The following is an 11,369-nucleotide window of genomic DNA, read 5'->3' on the forward strand; positions in this document are numbered from 1 at the left end:
TGCCTGCCCTTGACTGTACGAGAGTGTGTGTGTTTGCACTCCTCAGCTCTTATACTTCTCTGTGACTAATAAACCATAGTGTGTTACTCTTAAAAGATCTTAAAGTGTGAAACCAATTCGTCAATATCCGCCTAATACCGCTTCTGTGTGTCTAGGTGCCCGTCGTCATTTTTTCTTCTCTCCTTTACTGGAGGGGCTGGATTTGGATCTGAACACTCACTATCAGCTCGCGCATCTCACTGCTGACATCATGGTGCTACTTAACATTCTTTGCAGCACCCCCTCTGGAAATGGAAATGCGGGGTCCCCCCCCACCCCTCAGATACAGAATCCACCCCATGAATGTGTGTATTAACGCTTCTACACAGACAGACCCTCCCTCCAGCTTTCAGTCTGAGGATGATGTCACCTTCTCCGATCTGGGCTCTGACCATTCTTCCCTCTTCTCACCTGTCAGTCCGCCGTACTCTCAGTGGTCTCCTTATTTCACCTTTGCTGACTATCCCATGTCCCCAGGACACACCCCATTTTCTTCCCCCTACCGCTCTCTTCAAGATTACGCACCCACCAGTCCTGTGAATTTTCAATAAAATTACATATTACTCATACTAGGTCTCCCTCATATTTATTTCATGTCATTTTATCCACAACAGTATCTAGCTTACCTAAAAGAAAAACAAAGAAAATGCACGTATACTTCCCTAACTACCTAAGCAAAGAAACAGAGAAAAAAAGAAATGGCAGCCGCAGACACACCCCTACTGCCAGTGAACCAATTGAACATGTATACAAAGGTGAAGAGAATGCACAATAACCAATACAGGGACAACCAAACTCGAAGTCAAAAAAACAGGCAAAAGTCAAATACCAAAATAGCATACAAGTAAACACAATCTCCAAACACATGAAACCACCTCCAACATCACCAACATCACCTACATCACCACAAGTTGTTTGGAAGGGTTTCAAGAAAAAAGCCTCTACTCTCATCCAAAAACAAACTCAAGTGTCTTCAGTTTGCCAGACACTACTGGAACTTCAAATGGGATCGGGTTCTATGGTCAGATGAAACCAAAATAGAGCTTTTTGGCAATAAACACCAGAGGTGGTTTTGGTGCACACAGAGAGATAGCCATATGGAAAAGTACCTCATGCCCTCGATTAAATATGGTGGTGGCTCTTTAATGTTTTGGGGCTGTTTTTCTGCCAGAGGACCTAGACATTTTGTTAGGATGCATGGCATCATGAACTCTATAAAATATCAACAGATATTAAATGAAAACTTGACTGCCTCTGCCAGAAAGCTTAAAATGGTCCATGGTTGGATCTTCCAGCAGGACAATGATCCAAAACATACATCAGAATCAACACAAAAATGGTTTACTGACCACAAAATCAAGGTCCTGCCATGGCCATCCCGGTCCCCTGACTTGAAACCCATAGAAAACCTGTGGGTTGAACTGAAGAGGAGAGTCGACCAGCGTGGACGTCAAAATTTTAAGGGTCTGGAGAGATTCTGTATGGAGGAATGGTCTCAGATCCCTTGCCATGTATTCTCCAACCTCATCAGGCATTATAGGAGAATACTCAGAGCTGTTATCTTGACAAAGGGAGGTAGTACAGGTATTGACTAAAAGGGTGCCAATAATTGTTATTTACATATAATTGTAAACCTATATTTAACAAATATATTTTTTATAAACCTGTGTTTTGTTTACAATTGTTTGCTATCCATGAGAGCAGAGTATTTTTGTTAATTTTTTTAACAAAAGTTTAAATAAAGACAATTGTTCACAGCCTTCTTTACTCATATTTACCAAGGGTGCCAATATTAGTGGAGGGGACTGTATATACAAACCTCTGTACAAAGTTTTTTAAAAAACACCAGCATTTGAGCCCCTCCTGAATGAAAATATTGAATATTTAACCAAAAACAGTTCAGTGCTGTACTTCCAGAAGATATTGAAACATTAGCAGTAGACTAAACTGATGAAAGCAATTACAAAATAAAAAAAAAATACAACTTTAACAAATGTTTCTTTTTATATGATAAAAATTTTATTCTTAATCTTTCTCAGAGTACGAAACATTATTTTCTGTTATTCTGCCTTTTTTTTTTTTTTTTTTTTTTTTTTTAGTAAGGTTTAAGGCAAAGATCTATTTACTGTTGTAAAGGTGTTCTCATAAAACAGTCAATCAGCTAAGAAATGTCATACAGCAATTACATCTAGATTCATTTTTGGTGTGCATTGATATTGACTAAGAACAGACTTGAACAGACTTCTTCTGTTTGTACCAGTGTGGCCATAAATATCAGTGTTCTGACTTCCACTTTGGGCTTTGTAGCAAAACACTTCATGAAATGTCCACACCTTCCACAGAACAGAGTCCCTCTGTGCATTTTTTTGTCATCTTCACTCCTCCATCCATCAGCTCACTCTACTGTCCACCCTTATCTGTAAATAGGACACAAAAAGCAGCATATGACTGTGTGTGGTTTTTTTTTTTTGTATACACATTTGGTGGACAAATCAGTAGGCAGGGCACCTGGGACATGTCCGGGCTATTTAGTTTCTCTCGTAGTTACCTGCATAAGCAACCTGCCAAGTCCATTACATTCTAAACAAACTTCATATCTTACTGTCTACTCCTGCCCACATGAGAGCAAAAATACTTTTTTGCTGGGTCCCATGGGATCCAAGTCCTGATGCATACCCTTTACACAGTCCATGATTCATTAGTGACTGGAGTTCTGGCTCTTTTCCATGAGTCAGATCATTTTAATTATTCCTTTTTTCTAACCCAGACAAGGTTTGGAATATTTTGTTGAGTGTCTGCCTTTCTGGTGGCCAAAATTGCTCCATGAAAGCTTACCCTATCTTTTAATGGCCTAAACAAAATATTATTTGGCATTGTGTTTTACAAAATCTATTTAAATAATTGTAACTGATCACCTCCCCTATTACACTTGACTACATACAGCACTTCAACAAGCAGCAGTTCAGCTGTCATACTGCAGCCTCATATACACAGCTGAGGGTCAAAAACGCCACATCAGCAGCAAGTTGTTTTCATGGAACAATTTTAAATTACACAACACTGCAAGACTTACAACATTGCCTACATTAAAAAAGGGGAAATAAAGAGGAAAAAAGCTTATATATGCACGTAGACTCTTGGTGTTTGTCTAAAAGGGCTGCCTTGTTGATGAACAGGTTGAGCTCTGGCCAGCCATAGCAACTATTTATAATAGACTAATTAGTTAGTATACACAGATGCCAAGGAACATGAAGGGATGTGAAAACATTGACAATTGAGCAAAAATGCTACAGTGCAGAAACCACAGAAACGCAGTCACCTCACATTTAAACGCTTGTTGAGCCAAAAAGAAGAAGCTAGTGAAAGAAATTACAGACTGCCTTTCAGCAGATTCCACCCCAAACTGTGTTAGTGTCACGATCTCCCCTGCAGATGGCGCTGCGGCGCGCAACGTGCACAGAGAGCCGGAGGGCGTGCGCGTGCACGAACCAGAGCGAGCACATGCTCACTGATTACGTAGGAACTATGGGGACGTTGTTTACAATGGACACGTGCGGTTGTTTTGTTCCATGCTTTGAATCTAGTCTCATGTTTAGTACCTCGATTATAGCTTTTCCAGTTTAGACCGTGATCCCTGTTTGTTAAGTTCTGGTTGTAAATAAAGACATTCATCTGCAATTGAGTCCAGCTCGTAACAGTTAGGATAAGCTTGTTTCCCAAAAAGGCAGAATTATCAAAGGGACAATTTATCTGAGTCTCAGCAATATGTGTATAATAACACCTAAATTGACATTTACACAGTTATAACTGTTTCATTTTGATCACTAGAATAGATTACATGGTGCACAGACAGAGTTAAACATGAATTTGTGCTATAAACAGGCCGTACAGTATTTCTCAGTTTTTTTGTGGTTGCTGCGGGCAAAACTTGCAACGGCACGAAATTGTTTTGCACGGTCTTTTGAAGTGATGTTTGTTGGTAAATTAAACTTTTTAGCTGTACTCATGTTCGACGCACATGAATCGAAGAGAGCTATGACTGAATGTGAGTTGTGATGATGTCACATGACAAGTCTTGGCCCAAATCTGCGGAAAATCTTGTGGCAATTTAGAAAAATTGCAAGCTCCTCAGAATATTGCGGCATTTGCTTGATTTTGCGTTTCTGCGATCACAAAATCCTAGAGGGACTGTATCGAGTCCACGCTTATTATCAGAACATAAGCATACGAGTGAATACCTTTAGGGACAAACTTGAGTGAGCTGCTGAATATTCAGAATCGGGACAGTCCGTGCTTGGGTCCATCGTTCAGAAACTCATGACCCAGGCCATTATTGCACTTCCCACAGCGAATCTACAACATATTGCACAATTCAAATACATAAGTAGTTAGACAGCTTTATGGAGGAAAAAAGTATTATTTTTAAATAGAGCTGTATGGTTAATGTCACTACCAAACAATGGAAGTTTATAGCGATCAAACAGCACTGCGTTAAAATAATTACATTTACCTTCAATGATATTGTTAAACTATGTTAGCAACTGCACAAACAATTTAATAAAACATAAGAACATATATGCATTTAAAACGGTGACTATATAAATAAAATGATTGAAGGTTGAAAACTTCTAGAACCGTTTTCAGCTATGAAATTTACTTCTATAAACCTCAGTAAACCTAGCATATGTGCCATGATTTTGACATGATGCTTATTATTGTGTTGCTCCTTTAAAAACTCAAATGAATACAGTTCAAATGTAATACATAACCAACATATTTCTACTTTTGGAAGACCAAGTATAATAATACCAGATCATTATAGATGGCACCGAGTGAGTTCATTAGACTGAGTGTGAGTAAACAGTTTTACCTTCAGTGCACCAGGTCTCTCCTCCTGTTTGGAGACACTATCCTCGTGGATAGTTGTAGTGAAGGCAGGCCAGGGAGAGGAGTGCTTATACTTCGATGTGCTGGAGAACAGCTCATAGCCACACTTTACACAAACATAGATACCTACACAAGAGAGTAAATAGCTTGTGACACACTTGTCACACTAGGCATGTGGAGGCAGAACTAGAATATATATACAATAACTCACAAAAGTGAGTACACCCCTCACATTTTTGAAAATATTTGATTATATCTTTTCATGTGACAACACTGTAGAAATGACACTTTGCTACAATGTAAAGTAGTGAGTGTACAGCTTGTGTAACAGTGTAAATTTGCTGTCCCCTCAAAATAACTCAATGCACAGCCATTAATGTCTAAACCGCTGGCAACAAAAGTGAGTACACCCCTAAGTGAAAATGTCTAAATTTTGTCCACTTTGTAAGAGCAAACATACAGGAAAAATCTGCATTGAAGGGTGAGTGATCCTCTCTGCAAATCGTTTTATTGAATATCCTTAAACAAATTATTTAAATACTAATTTAATACTAATTAATACATTGTAATAGCCATTTTAATGTCATTTTTTTTTAAAATGCACATTCAAACACATTAATGGATATTTATTATGGTACACAGGTTACTGAGCTAAGACTGAAAAGATTTGGTCAATGTTATAATATTTGCAACATACAGTTGTGCTTGAAAGTTTGTGAAGCCTTTAGTATATTCTGCCTAAATATAACCTAAAACATTATCAGATTTTCAAACAAGTCCTAAAAGTAGACAAAGAGAACCCAATTAAACAAATGAGACAAAAATATTATACTTGGTCATTTATTTATTGAGGAAAATGATCCAATATTACATATCTGTGAGTGGCGAAAATATGTGAAGCTTTGCTTTCAGTACCTGGTGTGACCCCCTTGTGCAGCAATAACTGCAACTAAACGTTTCCAGTAACTGTTGATCAGTTCTGCACATCGGCCAGCCCATTCCTCAGTACAGAGCAGCTTCAATTCTGGGACGTTGGTGGGTTTCCTCACATAAACTGTTTGCTTCAGGTGTTTCCACAATATTTCTATTGGATTAAGGTCAGGACTTTGACTGGCCATTCCAAAACATTAACTTTATTCTTCTTTAACCATTCTTAGATAGATTGACTAGTGTGCTTAGGGTTGTTGTCTTGCTACATGACCCACTTTCTCTCGAGATTCCTGACATTTTCCTTTAGAATTCACTGGTATACTTCAGAATTCATTATTCCATCCATGATGGCAAAGTGTCCTAGCCAAACCATGATACTACCAGTACTATGTTTCACAGATGACATAAGGTTCTTATGCTGGAATGCAGTGTTTTCCTTTCTCCGAACATAACGTGTCATATTTAAACCAAAAATTAAGTTTTTGTCTAATCAGTCCACAAAACATTTTTCCAATAGCCTTCTGGCTTGTCCATGTGATTGTTGGCAAACTTCAGAAGGGCAGTAATGTTCTTTTTGGAGAGCAGTGACTTTCTCCTTGCAACCCTGCCATGCACACCATTGTTGTTCAGTGTTCTTCTGATGGTGGACTCATGAACATTAACATCAGCCAATGTGAAAGAGGCCTTTAGTTGCTTAGAAGTTACCCTGGGTTCCTTTGTGACCTTGCGGACTATTACACTATCTTGCTCTTGGAGTGATCTTTATTGGTAAACCACTCCTGGGGAGGGTAACAATGGTCTTTCCTCCAACTGTACACAATATCTCTGACTGTGTATTGGAGTCCAAACTCTTTAGAGACAATTTTGTAACTTTTTCCAGCCTGATCAGAAATCCTCAGAAATCTCCTTTGTTCATGCCATGATACACTTCCACAAACATGTGTTGTGAAAATCAGACTTTGATAGATCCCTGTTCTTTAAATAAAACAAGGTGCTCATACACGATTGTCATGCCACTGAATGAAACCACCTGACTAATTTCACCTTCAAATTAACTGCTAATCCTAGAGACTCACATACTTTCACCACTCACAGATAAGTAATATTTGATCATTTTCCTTAACAAATAAGTGACCAAGTACAATATTTATGTCTCATTTGTTTAATTGGGTTCTCTTTGTCTACTCTTAGGACCTGTGTGAAAATCCGATGACGTTTAAGACATATTTATGCAGCAATATAGAAATTTACGCAGAGATATAGAAATTTAAAGCGCCACTGTAACTCAATATTGTTGCTAATTTCCCACTTGTTATTCTGCTCTGAAACCATGTGCAACAAATGTTCAATATGTTTGGTCAAGATTGAAAGCTATTTTCAAACCCAGGTGTGGTCAGAAATCAGGTTTGTGGTGCACCTGAACACAGTGGTCTGGGATTCATTTCAGACAGAGAGGATTGATGAAGCCCAAAAGCACCATGTACTTCCAGAGCTATGCCCTGTGGTTTTTTCAAGAGCGTAATGTTACTCATTAGTCCTTTACATAAATGAGTTCCATTTACTCGAATTCTATTATTTTTCAGGGCTTGTTTTCCCCTTCGGTGATTAAAGTGCATTTGTGGTCATCATTCTCTAATGTGCCAAAATTTTTTTTTTTGGTTTTCAAATATAATTAGCCAACTGATAACTAATTCCCAACAAGACTAAGGGAAAGTGGCATACGCACTTTTTTGACCCATTGACTATAATAGCTGTGCGCTATATTTTGCTACTCAAGTGAATTTGGGCGTGGACCAAACCATGTGTGGACTATGTGTGGACCATGATAATCTCACAAGGCTGGGTTCTGAGTAAGATTATTTCATGACCGTGTCATGTTACTGTAATCTCATGTTTACAACTGCAAGATGTGGTCTGCAAATGAAATGTAATACCGTCTACAGCGTGAAGAAGACGTTTACACTCGGGTAACTACATCTCAAGAAAAAAAAAAACGTTTGGCTGAAACGCTTGACCTGAATCTGAACTTAAACGCCAATAAAGCAAATCAATAAAGTTGTAAGTGATAAGTTAAGTTGTAAATAATACAAGTAAAATTTTAAAAAGAACCATAAAGAGGTGCCGTTATTGTCGCTTATTTGACTAAGATTTCAATTGTAGTCATCACTAAACAAATAATTCACAGTTTGAGTGAACACTGTCTGTGTAAAAAACAACAACAACACCAAACAAAAAATCATGTTCTTCCCCTAGCAAGCCCAGAACTGATCATGGGAACAGCCTCAACCATTCGGGCTAAGTCTGAGAGCTGAAGATTGGAATTGTCCAGTTTTGGCGAGCCTGGTGTGCATTGTAGCCTCAGATTCCTGTCCTTGCCCGACAGGAGCAGAACCTGCAGTGGCCTTCTGCTGTTATAGTCCATCTGCCTCAAAGTCTGACGTGTTGTGTGTTCTGAGATGTTTTTTCCACTCACCACAGTTGTAAACAGTGGTTATCTGAGTTACCGTAGCCTTCCTGTCAGCTGAAACCAGTCTGTCCATTCGCTTCTGAAAATCTCTTATAATCAACAGGACACTTCTGCCTACTGTTTGCTGAAATTGTTTTTCAACACCACTATGTGTAAACTCTAGAGACTATTGTGTGTGAACATCCCAGGAAATCAGTAGCTTCTGAAATACTGAAACCAACCCCTTAGGCATCAACAAACATGCCAGTGATATCTGATGTTTGATGCGAACCTTCCCTGAAGCTCTTGACCTCTATCTACATGTTTTATGCATTGTGCTGTTGCCACATGATTGACTGTTTAGATAATTGCTTGAATGAGCAGGTGTACAGGTGTTCCTATTAAAGTGGCTGGTATAGAATACATCATAATGTCATACTTCTGAATGCAAAATTTTCTTTAGTAAACAAGTGCAGTAGTATAAAGTCTACTTTGTGCTTACTTTTCACTTTTTTTATTATTATTATTTATTTATTTATTTAAAAGATTTACTGTGCTACACTTTACATGCTGATATGTTGGAACATTCAAATATCCCTCCAGGAATAAAGAAAAATAAATGTTTATCTTATCTTAAATCATTGTTCTCTGTAGGTGTAGTGGCAATGAAGGTGACCTCTCACACAGTATGTGTCTTCATAAGTGAGTAAATGATTAATCCCTTACTATTAGAGACATTAACATCTATTAAGAATAAGAAAAGAGGAAAGAGATTAGAGTCAGTTCAGAACTGTTAGATGGGGGTGGGGCACGTTTTAATTCAACTTCTAAGATGAGCACTTATTACACAATGCACTTAAGTTACAAAACAGCAGTTGTGTAACTTGCCCTCTAGTTTTCATCAGCCTACTGATGTGAAATGGCATGCGCAATTACTACAGATGCATCTCAAAAAAATTTAATATCATGGAAAAGTTCTTTTTTTTTTCTGTAATTTAATTTAAAAAAGTGGAACTTTCATATATTGTAGATTCATTATACATAAAGTGAAATATTTCAAGCCTTTTTCTGTTTTAATGTTAATAACACCTCACGGAAATGAGATACTGGAAAAAATCCAGTATCTCAAAAATTTTAGAATAAAGAATTTATAATACAGCAATGTCAACATGAGAAGAGCTATAATCAGATAATTAACTCAAAACACCTTTTAACTAATTGGCACCCTGTCCAGGGTGTACCCCGCCTTGTGCCCGATGCTCCCTGGGATAGGCTCCAGGTTCCCTGTGACCCTGAAAAGGATAAGCGGTATAGACGATGGATGGATGGATGGACCTTTTTACTAAAAATACTGTTGCTCAGTGGTCCAAAATCCTCTTTTCAGATGAAAGTAAATGTTGCATTACATTTGAAATCAAGGTCCCAGAGTCTGGAGGAAGAGTGGAGAGGCACAGAATCCAAGTTTCTTGAAGTCCAGTGTGAAGTTTCTACAGTCAGTGATGATTTGTGGTGCCATGTCATCTGCTGGTGTTTTCTGTGTTTTCTCAAGTCGAGAGTCAATGCAGTGACTACCAGGAGATTTTAGAGCACTTCATGTTTCCATCTGCTGACAAGCTTTTTGGAGATGCTGATTTCCTTTTCCAGCAGGACTTGGCACCTGGCCACAGTGACAAAACTACTAGAAATTGGTTTGCTGACCGTGTTTTACTGTAATTGGCCAACCAACTCGCCTGACCTGAACCCCATAGAGACACCAGACCCAAAATACAGACGAGCTGAAGGCCGCTATCAAAGCAACCTGGGCTTCCAGAACACCTCAGCAGTGCCACAGGCTGATTGCCTCCATGCCACGCCGCACTTATGCGGTAATTCCTGCAAAAGGATTAAATCCCTGACCAAGTATCGAGTGCATAAATTAACATACTTTTCAGAAGGTCGACATTTCTGTATTATAAATTCTTTATTCCAATATTTTTAGATACTGGATTTTGGCTTTCCATAAGCTGTAAGCCATAATCATCAAGATTCAAACAAAAAAAAGGCTTGACATATTTCACTTTAGGTGTAATGAATCTACAATATATGAAAGTTCCACTTTTTGAATTAAATTACAGTGGAAAAATGAACTTTTCCACGATATTGTAATCAGTAGGCTGATGAAAACTAGAGGGTAAATTACACAACTGCTGTTTTGTAACTTAAGCGCATTGTGTAATAAGTGCTCATCTTAGAAGTTGAATTAAAACGCATATCTTGTCTCGAAAGAAAGGAATAATTTACCACACTCATGCGACTGGAAGCTACAGAGGCGCGTCTTCAAAGTTGTCATGCTGGTAAAAACCTGCTTCTTTTTTCAGCATGAATGTTGCAGATCCACGACGAGAACTTACCCGGTTCGTAGTGATCTTTAAAGATCTCTCCTCCTTTAAATGAACAAAAAGCCATGTCCACAAAACACTGCTGCGCGGCACGTTTCAGGTCGAAACTTCTCTTGTCAAAAACAGACCCACGTGATCTGAGGCTTGCTCGGCTACTCTCCTCGTTTTGACGGGGTGTCCGTACCACGTGACCACTTTTGGCGCAACAGTGCAGCAGTGCTGATTCTCAATTTAACCACACGATGGCAGCATTTCTTAAAACACACACAGGTGAATAAGGGGTTTTTCCCCCTTGGGTACTGTAGATATCACAATCCATTTTGGCCAGTTGATTGCTGTATGTTGTTGTTTTTTTTAATGGAATATTTTCCAAAAAAAGTTTTTTATTTATTCATGCACATTCGTCTATTTAAATATGCACCAATATGCATTTTTGGTTTTGCAAAAGTCTACTCTTTTAATGTTAGTTAGTGGTGTTAATAAGGTTTATAAAAGAAACTGTCAAACTGTTATGTATGCCACAACGACACATACTAAATAGACGTAGGCCCTCTATCAGGAAACAAACTTTTCAGTGTTTGTGCTACTAAGTGTCCGGAGCTTAGACCTTTCTCAATGCTGCAGAGAAATAATAATAAAAAAAATCTGTCTAAACTATATATAATGTAGACATTTTGTACGTTTTGTAG

General features: G+C 38.3%; 1 protein-coding gene across 1 annotated transcript; it reads right to left on the minus strand.

Annotated features, from left to right (window-relative positions):
- Positions 1–1,799: 1,799 nt before the first annotated feature.
- On the minus strand, positions 1,800–10,832 carry msrb1a (methionine sulfoxide reductase B1a). Its single transcript, XM_053611834.1, has 4 exons — positions 10,693–10,832; positions 4,910–5,052; positions 4,278–4,392; positions 1,800–2,456 (listed from the first exon to the last, which is right to left on the minus strand). The coding sequence occupies exons 1-4, from the start codon at positions 10,745–10,747 to the stop codon at positions 2,440–2,442; spliced, it is 330 nt and encodes a 109-aa protein (XP_053467809.1). The 5' UTR covers positions 10,748–10,832; the 3' UTR covers positions 1,800–2,439.
- Between the last annotated feature and the right edge of the window lie 537 nt (positions 10,833–11,369).

The sequence above is a fragment of the Ictalurus furcatus genome, chromosome 2, assembly GCF_023375685.1.
Source record: "Ictalurus furcatus strain D&B chromosome 2, Billie_1.0, whole genome shotgun sequence".
Lineage (NCBI taxonomy): Eukaryota > Metazoa > Chordata > Actinopteri > Siluriformes > Ictaluridae > Ictalurus > Ictalurus furcatus.